Source organism: Apteryx mantelli, chromosome Z (assembly GCF_036417845.1).
Source record: "Apteryx mantelli isolate bAptMan1 chromosome Z, bAptMan1.hap1, whole genome shotgun sequence".
Taxonomy (NCBI): domain Eukaryota; kingdom Metazoa; phylum Chordata; class Aves; order Apterygiformes; family Apterygidae; genus Apteryx; species Apteryx mantelli.
In genome coordinates this window covers 35,922,039-35,936,996 of record NC_090020.1, presented here as the reverse complement: position 1 = coordinate 35,936,996, position 14,958 = coordinate 35,922,039, and the positions used below count along the sequence as shown (strand labels likewise).

Below are 14,958 nucleotides of genomic sequence, written 5' to 3'. Positions count from 1 at the left end.
GACAACCTAAATAATAGCTTAAATGCCTGTGATTATAATATTAAAATACACAGTTTTGATCACTCCATGGCACAGGAGTGAACGACTTCAGGTGCAGACCTCCTTGGCTACAACAGACCTCCTGGATAAAACCTGTGCTCAGGTGAGGACCCATTCAGCCCTGCCTCCCCAAACCCCACCAAAATCATCTACCTCTGAGCTGTGCCCACTGCGCCTTTCACCCCATAAGCTCTTTTCCACTTTTAACTAAACCTCCCTTTCTTCTCTGGCTCCCAGCACAGGCACCAGCACATCTACCATGGCTCCACCACCTCTCCCATCTGCTCTCACACCCATCGCTCTCAGCCTACCATGGAAAGCAGAGTTTCATGAGCAGAATGCTGACTCCCTGACTTCAAACAACCTGGCACTGGGGTCCTGCCCATCCTGCATCTTGCTAGGCTGGCTCATCTCCTGGCAAGCTGCCTTTATTATTAATTATTATGAACCTCAGTCTCTCTCCCAGAGCCCCCCTGATATGGCCACCATGCCATGGTATATGAAGACCCTACAGCATGCAGGATGCAAGCCCTGTGGAAGACCTCACAGCAGGATTTGCTGGTGCTATAAACCTTCAGTAGCTTGGGCTGGGCACTTCTGTTTCCCGGGGAGGTGAGCTATGTGGGGCACACTGTTCCCAGATGCAAGCAGTTACCATTCCCTCCCCCTATACCTGGCAAAAACCCCTGGACATCTGGGGAGGTGACCAACATTGCCCATCCAGCTGTCCCCACCACAGGCAGCAGTACCCGTGTCCATTGCCTATCTTTAACAAGCATGTGGTTGCTCCTTGCACTGTTATACAGCTGAGCGTGGAAAGATGAAGTCTGCTTGTATCAGTAGATACCAGCTGCTGAATTTTTGCTACATTAAGTAGTGTTGATCACTGGAAATATTTGCAGCAGTACATAGCTTGCAAGTTATATCTGTCTTTGGTTGCAAAGCTGTATTAATAACATTTCCAGGCTGACTTGGGTTTTATACTATTTGCGTTACACTGTATCTGCATCGAGCCAGAATGAATTTCAGTAGAATTGTGTGGTCACTAAAAGAAGAAATTGCATACTTCTCACAAGGCACAGTTTATAGCTTCCTAGGACTATCGGAGAAGCCAAGGTCAGCCTCCCGTCTTCCAAAGGCCTAGAGGCAACATCCTCACAAGGGTATTTTGGTATTGCTTCATTAGTTTCATTGCTTGCTGTGAAGTATGTTTATTCCATGCAGGCTGGAAGGTTAAACTTCCTACAGGGTAAAACCATCTGTGCCTGCAGCCTCAACCACCAAACTTGTCACGCATTTCTCTGCTATAATTGTTATACCTGTTTGAGAACTTCCTTCAATCTTATCTACTCAGCCATTAGTTTGAACTGCTCAAGGCTGCAATGTACTGCTCATACTTTGCAGAAAAGTTGATTTCAGGACACTTCATTTTAATCTGTTCTTGGCTCAGCATACTGAGAGCAAAGAGCAAAATTCTCTTTCTTAACTGTAAAACCACTGAAAATAAAGCCTGTATTTGCTCATGCAAAAGTATAAAACATCTAATAAAGCATCCAGACTTGATATTTTCTATGTATCAAGGCAATTGCCTTAAAAAGTTTCTATTGGTGTGTATTGCAGCTCCTGGAGCAGTTTTTTTCTCTGAGCTCCATGTGACTTTTCTCAAAATCCTCGAGCAGAGACAGTCAATGAGTACAGGTTAAGTAGAAAAACAGGCTGCATAAGAAGTTCTTCATCTTAAGTGCAAGAAGAAATATTTACAGGACTGACTTCCTTACAATTTTTGCTTCAGCTTAAGCTCTGATGATATTGCCATCATACTGTATCACACCGTATAGTAACAGAGGCCAGTCAGCACTAAATACCTAGAATACAATGGAGCGTGTTCCAGCACAGGAATGTTAGGACTGAATTTGAACTTCCCCTTTCAAGAACAATGAAACTGAGAACAAGCAGTTTCCCAGAAACCACAACTGTAAGTTACTCCATGTAGAGATGGCCACTTCTCTGCAAATGCTGGTGTCAGTCACTGCAAGCCCATCTAGAGGAAATGTAATTGTGATACTGAATATTTTTAGTGTCTATAGAGGAAGTGAATAGTTTAGCTTTCTTACTCTCTGGAGAAGAGATTAATTACTACGCTGTTTTAATGCTGTTAGAGTACAAATATAGATTGTGCCCAGAAATGGGAAGTTCATTGCTGGGGATAGTATTTTCCCTTTTAACATAAGGCAAGATCCATCCACACCTATTAACTTTCCATGACAGGATCTCTAAAAAAAGACCACACAATCCTCAAAGTGTTTTGAGCTTAATTTGAAGTTGTCATGCAATTAAGTTTCACAAAATTGCCTTCTGGAGTGACAGCTTCTATTGTTACAACATATGGCAATCAGACAGCAGCTTGTGGCATATGTGATGTTTATTCAGTATTAGCTAGTTTTAGACTTAACTATTTCATTCTAATCAAAGCAAAATGTTAGATGTTTTTGACATCTTCAGGTTCTACAGACCCCCATCATGTTTAAGCTGCTTTTGTCAAGTGGGAACACTGCAGCTCTGAATGAGTCTTAGTAAGTCATATTTAGCAACTAATGATGTAATTTACTGGTCATCTGTATTCCAAAAATCCATGTTTCTAGCATGTATTGTGTTCCTTCAGTAGACTACAAAGACCACCTACTACAATAACTGAGCTCATTAAGTATGCAGCTCCTTAGTCTTGCAAGCTGTTGCGATAAGCAGCTGTTGCAAGAGGGTGAAAGGTTGAATTATCAACTTGGAAAGCATAGCTCTTCATTCAGTCAGCCCAGGAGAGAAAGTATTTCACTAATAACTCCATTAGTGTGGAATATACTTTGGACTACAGCATGAGTCAAACATCATTGGTATTTTAGTGACATGTTTCCCCACCCAGTAAGCAAGACACTCCCAGAAATTGTCAAAAATTTATTATGAAAGCTTCAATAGCAGCAATTTCAGTAAAAATTATTGCATTATTAAACCAGTTCTGCAGAGTGGCCCAGAGGCCTGTTGAAGTCTGTCTGCTTAAGAGTCTCTGTATATTTGTCTCAGTAACCAGTCTGAAGTAGTCCATCAAATATTAAAACTTTCCTTTCTTCATGTTTAGTAGACAGCACCAACAGTTCCTAGTTGCAGTATTCTGTTCAGTCCTTCTGTAAAGTTTTGGCCCACTTCCCCCAACCTTTTCTGCCTTCTGAAACAGCTCCACTTGACCAGGAAACTTGCAATACTTCTTTCAGTTCCATGGTATGTCAGCCTCTCTGCTGCTGCAGCCTACCAGGGCTCACTGCTGGAGCGAGCTGGTCTTTTCCTTCCTCCTCCATAAGAGCCCACTGCGTGCCAGTCTGAGCGACTTTAATCCAGTCTCTTGACCAGGCTAATCCATGGAATCAGCAGCTTGTTGCACACTTCAGTGAACCAACACCACATTGAGAATGCAACAAAGGTTTCAGCCTCCCCAGCACACCAGGTCACCATCACTCAGGCAGGGCAATAGTTGGCACCCAGTCATTGACATTTCGGCTCTCTTCACAAAAGAAGTTCAGCTTTTCTAGAGCTGGGTCCTTCCAGCCATCTTCATTTGGGTTCTGCCAGAGGAAAGAAAGTTGCACACCATAAGTACAGCCTGCCAGCTGAAGTCATCACAGTATTTACAGAAGCATTAGCATAAGAAGCAAAGTATTTAACTGGCTTCTCTGTCCCAATATGGGCAATGCAGGAAGCTGAGATGTTACCCTTGTGAGCAACAGGGGAAGTCCACAGTTACAAGAAATGTAGCCCGATACTACTCAACTGGGACATGCTGTAGAGTAAACCAAGTCCCCTTTCCTTGCTTAAGAGGTGATTTAAGGATTTAACCACCTGCAGGAAGTCAGCATCCCCCCCAAAGGCTCTGCCTGCCCCAGCAGAGCCAGCACAGTCCCAGGGCTGCACACAGCATACCCCCTGCCTCTGGGGGACACCCACCGTGATGAGGATGCAGTGGAGGTCCCGCGGCTCCCCAGACTCCTCGTTTGGCCCCACAATGGCCGCCAGCTTGGGCACATCGTTCACCCGCACGATGTCAATGTCGTTCTCACAGCAGAAAGCCTGGATGAGGGTGAAGTGGATCTGCAGAGCAATGTCCCCCTCATCCTCCTCGTCCGTGGCCAGCACGCAGAAGGCGACGTTGTCCGGGTCGCTGCAAGGGAGGGGAAGCAGCGCGTTAAGCCTCGCGGCCGGTACCGGCGGCCCCCGCCTGCCCGAGCGCCCGCCAGCGGCAGCACCACCGCCCCGGCCCCGGGATACTCACACATTCATCAGCTTGGCCGACTCGTAGACGCCGGCAGTGAGGCAGCCGCGGCGCTGCGCCGACACCAGCAGCTCATGGAGGGCCTTGCCGGCACCCTGCATCCTGCAAGTCGGGGAGAGGGGCACAGAGTCAACGCGGAGCCCCAACGGTCCCCAACGGCCCCGCGCCCGCCTGCCCCCCAGCCTGCCCGCCGCGCAGCCCCGGCCGAGACGCACCGGTCGTGGCCCTCGGGCACAGGCTCCTGTCCGTGGACCTCCTCCAGAGTCATAACGGCGAACGAGTGCCCCACGCGCAGCCGCCAATAGATCCAAGCGCTCCGCCCGCCGCACTGTCCCCAGGCACTCTGAGGTAACAGCCCCGCGGCCGCCCTTTTTATAGCCCACGCGGGGCCGCGCCGGCAGCTGGCGGCGCCTCGCGGCCTCCCATTGGCCGGGAGGGAACGGGGGGGGGGGCATTATTATGCTAAACGGCGCGCGCCAGGGGGAGGAGCGGGCTGGCTCGTGCCGGGAGGCCACGTGGGGAGAAGGGGGCGGGCGGCGGGGCCAGGGTGACAATGCGGCGGGGCTGCCGCCTTTGTTGTGGTGTTACCGGGCAGACTGCGGCGGGGGCCGCCGACGCCCCCCACCGGGGCGGCACATGCTGCCGCCGCGCGCCGCCGCGGCCCCGCCCCGCCCGCCGGGCCGCGCGTGCCGCCCGCGTGGGGGAGGGGCGGGGCCGCACGGGGGCGCCCAGCCCCAACGGCCCCCGCCTCCAACGGCCCCCAGCTCCTCACAGGGGGACCAGCGCCGCGGGGGCCCCCAGCTCCTCCAGGGCCCCCAGGCTCCTCACAGGACCCCCAGCTCCTCCAGGGGCTCCCAGCTCCTCACAGGGGCACCAGCTCTCCCAGGGACCCCCAGCTCCCCCCCTTTTCGGCCCAAAGCACGATCCCGCTCCCCCATTATTGGGCCTGTGCCTGTCACCCCTGCGCTGCACCCCCCGCACAGGCTGGGCCCAGGCCCCACCCAGGCTTCCCCACTTGCTGCCCGGAGGCCGGCTTGGGCCAGGTGCCCCAGCCCCAGGGGATGGTGCCGAAATGGTGCCAGGTCGGCTTCGCACCTACTGCGGGCTGGCGCCGGGCGAAAGGCTCCCCGGGTGCTGGGGAAGCCGCCCCGGGGCGCCTGAGGCTGCTGCGAGCGGCCCGCAGGTCGGGGAGTTTAATGATTAAGTTCTGCTGGCACCGCTTATCTTCCCGGTTTATCTGCTTTGCAGCCCTGGAGTCGCAGCGCTGTCTGCTGGGTGCACGAACGGCGGCGGCTGAATGCAGCTTCTCCTGTCCTGCCGTCGCGCCACAGCGCTACAAAATCACCCGATACCCAAAGGGCTATGCCAGGCACAGGAGCCAACGCGTGCAGACTGAAGGAGGGCTGAACACTGTGTGCTGTTATTGAAGCAAATTCGCAGAACGCTTCGTATTTACTCTCCTGCTTTCTGCTTGCTGTAGCAAAGGGGATAGATCTATACAGGACAAAATACAAACCTGTTATAGGAGAACGGGAATCAGGTTGAGAGTGGGATTGCGCGACCTTGTGGCTTTTTGGTTTAAACACTACTTCACCAACTAATGAGGAAAAGATTTTGTCAAAAAGGTCTGAAATTAAATACCCAATCTGCCCTATTTGTGAGTGTGCATTGCCTTCTTGAAAAACACAAACTAGTTTTATGTCAGTTGCACTGATACTGTCCATTTCTGTGGATATGGCATTTTTTTGCAGTATATAATTACCCACATTCCTTGTTTCACTGGAGACTGTAGAAAAGAAGGGAGAAACTCTGTTAATGTTAACTTCCTCCATCACTGTAGCTAGTGAAGAGTAATTATGGCATTTTTCTTTTCAAAACTTAGAACTGAAAATCCCAATAGTGCAACAAAAAAAGAGAATATTGATTTGATTTCAGCAAAGATAGATGCAAAATGCTGCCCCTGGGAAGGAAGGAAGAGTTCCTTGCAGCGACAGAGGCTGGGCACTGCGGAGCTGGGAGAAGCTCTGCTGAGAGGCCCTGGGCCTCTGGTGGGCAGCGAACCAGGCATAGGCCAGGCCGTGGAGGGACATGGCTATGCCCCACTGCTCAGCACTCCTGAGACTGCATCTACATGCTGGGTCTAGTTTTGGGCCCCCAGTACAGGAAAGACATTGATGAACTGGAGCGAGTTCAGTGGAGGGGCAGCAAGCTGGTGAGGGCTGGACCACTTGTCCTGCCCTGCAGGCTGAGGGACAATGAAGCAGTGGAACAGGCTGCCCAGAGACCTTGTGCAAGCTCCATCCTTGGAGGTTTTTAAGCCCCAACGGGACACAGCCTTGAGCAACCTGATCTGGACTCATGGTTGACACTGCTGTGGGCGGGAGGGTGGGCTGGAGACCTCCTGAGTCTGAATTGTCCTATGATCCTTTCAGTCTAAGATTTTAAAACTTTGTTTTCAGCAAATGGGGATTTTTTTCAGTTGAGCTTTATTAAAAACCAATTTAATTTGATGAATCACTTAAGCTTGAGTGTATCTTTTAAAATTAATTTAGTGCGAAATTTGTATGGTTGCTGAACTCAGATCTGAAGCTGTTTGTCAGAAAACCAAGCAACAGTAAAAGAGATTTTCCCATGGTGAATGAATTAGGTCTAAATATTGCAGGAAAGATGAATCTCCATGTCTTTTCAGTCACTGACATCTCTGCCTAGGCTGCCAGTTAGTACATGTTGTCCCCTAAATAATAGCTTGAGACCAGCACCAAGTCATTTCATAATGGCCATGGAGAGCCACCTTGAGGTGGACTTAACATCTATTGCAGACCTGAGCTGGATATAATCCAGAAGGTTACAAAGATTTCTGTAACCTGTTGCCATCACTGCTGCCTTCCCTGAAGTTACATCATCCACTTTAAATGTGTTGTGTTATTTAAGCCCAGACTACAGAGGTGTCCTTTTCAGTACTTCACTGGGAATCCTAGATCAAGCAGTGCATGGGTTAGAAATTCTTACTTGATTTCTGACACTAACGATATATGGTATATACTGCCTACTCAATAGTTTCAGCCTTTTCGAGCACCATAATTTCACAAGTATTCCTCAAACTGAGCACTTTAATGGTTAGCTGTGTTTCTCCTTCCGGTTCTTTCTAGTTAGTGTCCTGGGTATTAATATAAATGACAGTGTCAGGCCCCTGCAGTTCTCTCTTAGTGAGCTTCCATTTTAATTGATGACAACAGCAGGGTCTGTCAGATACATCTGATTTCTTCGGGAACGTTGCTCTGTTGATATCTACTGAGTTCTCAGAACTGAGGAAACAAATATTTGTTCTAACTATTAATTCTCAAGTCTAATGATTTTTTCATTCTACGAACATGCATAGACATCCCTGCTACACTGAATTTGCTTGAGCAGGGCATAAGCTCTCAGTTCATTTACTTTTAAAAATGTGTGAAAAGTTTTCAGAAAATTATTTTTAAGTCCATATTGATGATATGGCAATTGTATACACTTTTATTAGAATGAAGCTTAGCATAATGTGTACCATTCATTCTCAAAAAGTAAAAATGGCTTCGTAAGTCTGCCTCTTTTTTTTCCCCTAAATAGATAAATGAGGAGGAATGCAGAAGCATAGTTTGAGTGGTAAATAGCTGCTTCAGATCTCTCATGAAATTGGGCTAGCCACATTAAACAGTAAAGCTTAATTAATGTATCTGTTAGGAGTATTACAGGGCTTATTTATGATGTACTGCAGCTTCAATGCAAAATGAAACAGGTGGAAAATCCAGAACTGATTCAGTGCTTTGAAAGATGCTGATTGCAACTATGACTTCAATGAGTTTCCCGTTACAGTGGAAATAAAAGTTACTTAAAATAGATCCAGATTGGCAGGCAAAAGCAACTCCTAGTGGCTAATGGTGCATATGTAGTAGTATATACATATGTAAGTAATAAACTAACTTAGGCAAAAATATTAACCCCTTCACATAGAAGCTTCCAGTTTTGGCTTTAAAAACTCTTTGCCATAACACAGTTATGTTTCGATAGCCGGGCACTCACATTAGGGCTTGCTGTCATTGCAGTTCTTGTCTCCCTCCATTACCCCTGGATCTCTTAGCACATATAGTGCCGAGGACCACGAAGCATCACTAGACACTTGATCCAGCTTATGTTGAGTGACAGTATTGATGCCAGACCCCGGCATGGCAAAGGCTGAGTTTCCTGGCAGTTTTGTCCTCTGCAAGGAAGGGGAAGGCATGCACCTGGGAAGTGCTGAGGACGGAGCGTTTCCCTCCCCGCAGCCAGGGAGGGCGCGAGGAGAAAAGCATGGCAGGAGCCAGTGGGGGAGAAGGGCAGAGGCAGCCAGGGCCCGGGCGAGCAGTGGAAGGAAAGACCGCTGGCAAGCTGAGAGGGAACCAGTGTGAACTGGGGCAGGGGGGAGAGCCCCGCCTGCCCCTGATCCCGGCCCAGTCCCCTCTCCGCTCTGAAAGATGTCGTGCTCCGCTGGCACAATGCCTGTGACGTCTGATGAACAAACTCCAACTTAAGTGGAGGCCAGGCTCTGCTGCTTGTTTTCTTGGTTATTTCCTCCTATGACTTTAATACAACCATAAAAAGAAAAAAGAGAGATCAGACATCCTTTTTATTTTTCAGCATTACTGACTGCGAAGGTGGAAGGTACATCCTCCATTATCATGGGGCACCTGAGGTGGACTTAAGTGTCCTCAATCTACTTTTGAGCCAAATACTCAACATCAAAATTTACTTCTATAAATATAAGTCAGTACTATCTAACCATCTGTTGGAAAGCTGATAGGCAGTGGGTCCCTGGAGGATCAGCTGTTGATGCTTGAAGCCATCCTATGGACCCAGCTGGGTGTATCACTTGGCAACAGTACTCAGACGTGGATAAGTGGATTTTGCCACTACATTTGACAGCAGTAGTATAATGCCAGTGCTACTTAATCATGTTTTCCATAGCATGAAAAGGCTAGCCTACAAACCTTTGTTTACTGGCACCCGTAGCACATCACCAAATACTTTGCAGTCAAATGCAGCATTCAAGGTAAAACTCTGACCTCTGGTGGACATCTAAATTATTACGTCTACAGAAAGTACTAATCCACTGTTATGCAACACCTAGATTCAGTTATTTTTATATCCTTAATGTTTTAAATGAACTTTTTTTTTTAATTTGACACCAATATTTCCTGCATGAAGAAACTGATCTTATAAAAAATTCAGATGAAGAGTAACGGGGAAATAGCAGCCAATTCAGTCATGACAAAGGCAAGTAATCTAAGTAGAATATGACAGATACAACTGCAGATTGGACAACTGGACAACAAACGTTTCTGTCCCAGTTAAGTGAGGAAGCTCATACTGCATATCCAAATGAAGAGCTGCGGACTCAGACATCACAGTTCAGCTTAAGCAAAAGGAGACCCAACCCTTACACATCAGAAAAGTCAAGCAAGCAAGTGTAACTGCCAGCCCACCATGGGGCCCTTACATTGCCACTGCCTGTCTGGTGCTTTCCTTGTTCATGCTACACACCTGCACTTCCCATCACCAGAGGATTTTCATCAAGATTTCTTAGCCCTTTCGGTTTAGATTGAGTACTCACAAACCTCAGGTCTTTACAAATCTTTGAGGTCTTCTCTTCCTGTTACGGTCTTCCAACCAGTCCTCCAAATTTGCAGCCCTCTTATCTGGGGAACCTCACCTGACAAGCTTCTTTCTCCAGATGCTGCATCTCACAGAAGTCTCTCTACCTAGAGAAGTCTCTCTACAAAACCTAGAAGTTTTAGGGAAACTAGAAGCCATATTCCCCTCAGCCTTCATCTACAACTCCTCAGGCTAAACTCAGCTTGTCTTTGTACTTCCCATCAGGCCAATATGTCCTCCTGTCTTTGTGTTATTTCCTTCCACTTGGGAAAGAGAAGTGAACTAAACCTGTCACAGACGTTGCTGATCCCTTTGCGTAATAAGACAGGCAGCTCACGCTGTTCATACGCTTCAGCCACCGAAATACCAGCTGCCAAGATCAAAGGTCCAAAATTTGTAAACAGCAGAGATATATTTAGCTTTACAAAAGCAGCGAAGTAAGATTTTTTGTAGCATGACTTTTTAATAAAGAAACCTTCATATTACAAGTTTCAATTGAAAAAAGACACTGTGAGAATGGAAGCAATATTCATCTGAATTAAGTGTTTTACTGTTTTTTACAAATGGAGTATTTGCACAAATATAACTGAAGTGGTGTAGAATGGACACCATTTACCTGGCTACATAGACCTGACTATGACAGCAGATGTAGCACAGCTGAGCCCAGGGCCCTTATTTCTGTCCTCTTTTCCGGTTTTGAGCTAAAAAGTGTAAAAGCACCCCTTACATTAATTTTTGATTGCCTGACATTTTGTATAGGCAATGGCACACTGTACCAACTAGCCAAAAAACTTTGCTTTTAAGTGTTGTTGAATGCACACTGTTAATGCATTTTCCCTCTTGCAGATGCTATCCTTAAAATAAAAGCAAGAAACCAGAAATGTTGATCTAATAACAGAGAAGTGTCTTTCTAATAAGAGGTGAATGTTTGTCTCCCTCTCTAAGAAAAGAAAGGATTGCTTTAGAGGTTTTAAAGAGGATGGCTCTTATTAGTCAACTCTTTCCTCTTATATAGGTGGGAGGTTGAAAGAACTAATTTTGAAAACACATATTTGGCATGAGTGAGAGCTTTCTTTGAGGAAGAGCCAAGGATAGCAGAGGCCAAGGGGAGTGAAGAAATACTGCACCTAGCAATTCACAGTGGAGGATTGCTGCATATACTGCCGTGTTTTGCTTCAGATACCCAGCAGCCCTTACCTGATACTGTGAACAGACATCACTGGCCATGACACCTTGCAATTAGGCATCAGCTAAAAGCATCAGCCAGGCAGTGTAACTGGAAGTTCGGAATCAGGGCGTGAGTGACAATCCTTGCAATCAGTTGGGTGAAATGGCTCCTTCATCTGCCTCTCACCTCAAAACACAGGGCTATTTTCCCCAGCAGAACTGCCTTCTCTGACGCTATTAAGCAGAAGTATTCTGCAGGTTCAAGCACTTTTTCCTCCAGCAAATGATTTGTTTATACAGCTGCTTAGATTCCTGTACTGCATTTATCCTAGCTATGTGATGCCTCAATTAAAGATAGTCACATATAATGTCTTGATATAGCATTGTATGTTTGGCTTTCATATTCTAAACAAGACATTTATCTCCTGCCCAACCATCTACACCAGAAAAGTCACTGAAGCAGTTATTGATGGGTACAATTTTTCTTTTTGTCTTCAAAATGTCAGTACTATACCAAATAATGCTCCTGAGAAACCCAATGTAGTTTGCCTTTTCTAAAAACAAACAAACAAAAAACCCAGAAAGTACATTGTAAGGCCTGAAAACAAAAAGTAAAGCAGCACCTAAAGCTAAAGGGACAGTGTTTCATATTCAGAATACAACTTCTATTGTTAGCTTACTTCTATCATTATTTTACTTTTAATTCAGTTGTGGAAAAGCTGCCTAGTAGTACTAATCAGTCTAATTAACTTTGGGATTCCTTGTTTTCTTGTTGACAGAGGGCCTGTCTCATCCCAGATGCAGAAGAGCAAAATAATAAAAAAAAAGGGTGAGGGGCTGGTATCACATCTGAGTGGAGAAGAACAACCTGTAAGAGCACAGAGCCAGGCAGGATTTAGGACTGGTTTGATTTTGACATTATCTAGTTGTTTGCAGCAGCATAATGCATTGAGGATTTTACCTTTGTCAAAGGTTGTCATTCTGTATTTCCATCCCTTATACTCGCATTGGAAAACCTTTAAGAAAGTTCCCTGTTCCAGATCCTGATGACAAATTTCGTTTCCTTTTCGCTGGGTTTGAGCCTGTAACTTTGATTGCCCGTTCTATATTCAGGCTGTGGCGAGCGTGTCTGGGATGGCCAGCCAGCCGGTGCCGAAACCTTCATAATTCACCTCGCGCAGAGAGCTGAGCAGGGCAGCCCAGAGCAGCTCACGAGGCGATGCTGATAACACGCATCAGGAGACTGTCATTACACCCCAGCTAAATAGTCCCTCAGAAACACTGAGAGGCATGACTTTTTTCTTATTTATTTGTTTTTAATTAAGAACTGCTGAAGGCCAGTTTTTCTTGGCTGTGCCTTCTGCTTTTCAACCCTACATTTTATCAAGGCAAATTGTCAGGATCCTCCCCTGGGATTTCCAGGTGTCTGTAGGAGCAGCCACTGAGACCTTATTGTGCATTCACGGCAGCTCTGACGGGCTGCTGTGCGACTGGAAATCCTAGACGTATTCACAGCCCATATGCACTGCAGCTGCATACCACCCAGCTCAGAAAATCCCAGGGTTTTGGGCCAGACTGGACAGATTGTGCTTGCATGTTCAATCGAACTCGGCATGTCAGGAAGCCTTCAGTGTCACGTTTACTATTCCTGAGTGCATACCTTTGTCCAGGAAAGCCTGGAAGCCTTACTTTGGACTATAACTTCAGACGGACACTCAAGGTTAGAAAATTACCTAAGCGATGGCAAAAAATAATATTTGCTAATAATTCAAGCAGGACAAGGTCAGATCCAGCATCAGAAGTCCCAGTTCCCAGCCTTTGTCCACTCGGTACTGGCAGCCTCTGGCCTCTGCTGACAATACTCTCAAGTGAGGCACAGTTACAAATAAAGCTGGGAATTTCTTGTGGGATAGCTGTTTTACGTCTGCACTCACCTTAGTTCCATAGCATGCCATTTCCATTAATTTGTTGCACAGGGGCTCCTCTGTCAGTAGATTAAAGCTACTGAAAAAAGTCTTGCTTTGCTAGCTTTTCAGCCCCACCAGATGACGTTATAAGACTATTTTGAATGATGATATATGTTTTCCCAGTGCTGATGGCTCCATAAGGTGCCAAAGGGAATTTGAAACAGATGAACGTAACTTGATCAGCATAAAGTTGTGTCATTTTATTGTGTTGTATAATGAATTTTCTTGGAGATACCAATGAAAGCTGAAAATCAAATGCTTAAGAAGATCTCCGAACAGCTGTCTTTATGTTATAATGAAGGAAGAGCGTAGTCTTTCCTTAGCACAGATGCTGACAGAATTAATTATTTCACTGGGTAATTCTGCAGCATGAAGATGTGCAATTTGTAAAGAAAGCAGATGTGCTGCCCTACGTCAAGTGGCTCTCGTACCTCAGGTTACGACAGTCGAATGCAACTTCCATTGCCAAGGTGTGCCAAATGGGGCAAAACACTCTGATCCCTCATTAGTTCTTTCGTGTCTTCTATTATAGGTGTAAGAAAATAGACAGCCTCAGAATGAAAACGCAGATGGTCAGCCAAGGTCTTAAATCTGTAAATCTGAGTTTCTCCAATTGCATTTTCCTGCTTTTAAAAAAAATCTGTGAGACTGGCTTATATCTAAACAGATTAAACATGAGGTCTGATGAAGAAGGGGTTAGTTTATCCAGACCCCTCCTTTAAAACAAACAGAAGGGTAAAAATAGCAAAAATCACTGCTTACCTCAGTTATTCACCAGGATGCCTCTGCAGATGCCATTTTTTCCCTGATCACAGGCCACATCAAATCAGAACATTTGTATCATCCCATTTTTGTAGCGGTAAAATAAGAACCAGTTTAAAGCTAGAAAATGAACACATCTTCTCTTTCCTCTTCACCCACCCAGAGCAAACAGCAAGGTTTGCTTTAGATGTAAAGAGGAAAAGTAATTAAGCTGCTGTGCAATGGCTTCTTCAACTTCTGACTTCCTCTCTTTGAAGTCTTGTTAATTGAATGCTTAAAATGCCGTAGTGAGAAACGTGCCATAAACACCTCCCATAAAGCGAAATCCCATGACACTGCTTGATACATAAGGTTACAAAAAGAAAAGGATGACACTTGCTACATAGGCAGAAATAGATCCTGGCATTTAGATGTACTTTAGTGTTGAACTGTTGCACTGAAGAACAGAAGGCCACCTGGTAGCTATCGAGTAGGAAATTACTACAGTTTGACTATTCGTCTTGGCTATCAGAATTTACTGGGGAGGGGTTTTAGTCAGTTCATTCCAATAGTCACTGGGATGGTTTTAACTGATTTCATTGAAATATGTGCATGCCAGCTGGCTAAGTTTCCAGTGTTTGTTGCCTTTTACGTCTTAGCCTTCTCTTGCCCCTATCTGTAATTCCTTGCCTTTTTCCCATGTAGCCCTATACTTCAGTCACTGACTATGGGATTTTGGAGCAAAACCAAAAATCACAAGTTTCCCTCTACACATTGGGTGGTCATCTGCCATGTGGGGTGGGACAGATGGGTGTACAGAAGGAGGCATGGTGGCACTGAGCCGTTACTTGAAGCATGTGCTTTGACCAGTTATAATCCAGGATGTGGATATGACACTATTTTCAGAAAATAGTAGATACCTAAAGTCTCTCTGACTCCTGTCAGTTTGTGTACAACCCTGGATATGACAGGGAAACAGCACAGTAGCATTGATAGACACCAACAATATTAAAATCCATAAGAAAAAAAAACAAATCTCTGTGCTTATAAGCCTTTTTTGTAGCT

General features: G+C 45.9%; 1 protein-coding gene across 1 annotated transcript; it reads right to left on the bottom strand.

Annotated features, from left to right (window-relative positions):
• Positions 1 to 2,975: 2,975 nt before the first annotated feature.
• GADD45G (growth arrest and DNA damage inducible gamma) lies at positions 2,976 to 4,679 on the bottom strand. The gene is made up of 4 exons (XM_067315608.1): positions 4,570 to 4,679; positions 4,355 to 4,456; positions 4,030 to 4,243; positions 2,976 to 3,650 (listed from the first exon to the last, which is right to left on the bottom strand). The coding sequence occupies exons 1-4, from the start codon at positions 4,620 to 4,622 to the stop codon at positions 3,540 to 3,542; spliced, it is 480 nt and encodes a 159-aa protein (XP_067171709.1). The 5' UTR covers positions 4,623 to 4,679; the 3' UTR covers positions 2,976 to 3,539.
• Between the last annotated feature and the right edge of the window lie 10,279 nt (positions 4,680 to 14,958).

Excerpts from the sequence above, each read along its gene's own strand:
- GADD45G (XM_067315608.1), bottom strand. The coding sequence starts at position 4,622 with ATGACTCTGGAGGAGGTCCACGGACAGGAGCCTGTGCCCGAGGGCCAC. Across the intron at positions 4,244-4,354 it reads TCGGCCAAGCTGATGAATGT|CGACCCGGACAACGTCGCCT; the intron begins GTGAGTATCCCG and ends CCTCCCTTGCAG. Across the intron at positions 3,651-4,029 it reads TCCACTGCATCCTCATCACG|AACCCAAATGAAGATGGCTG; the intron begins GTGGGTGTCCCC and ends TTCCTCTGGCAG.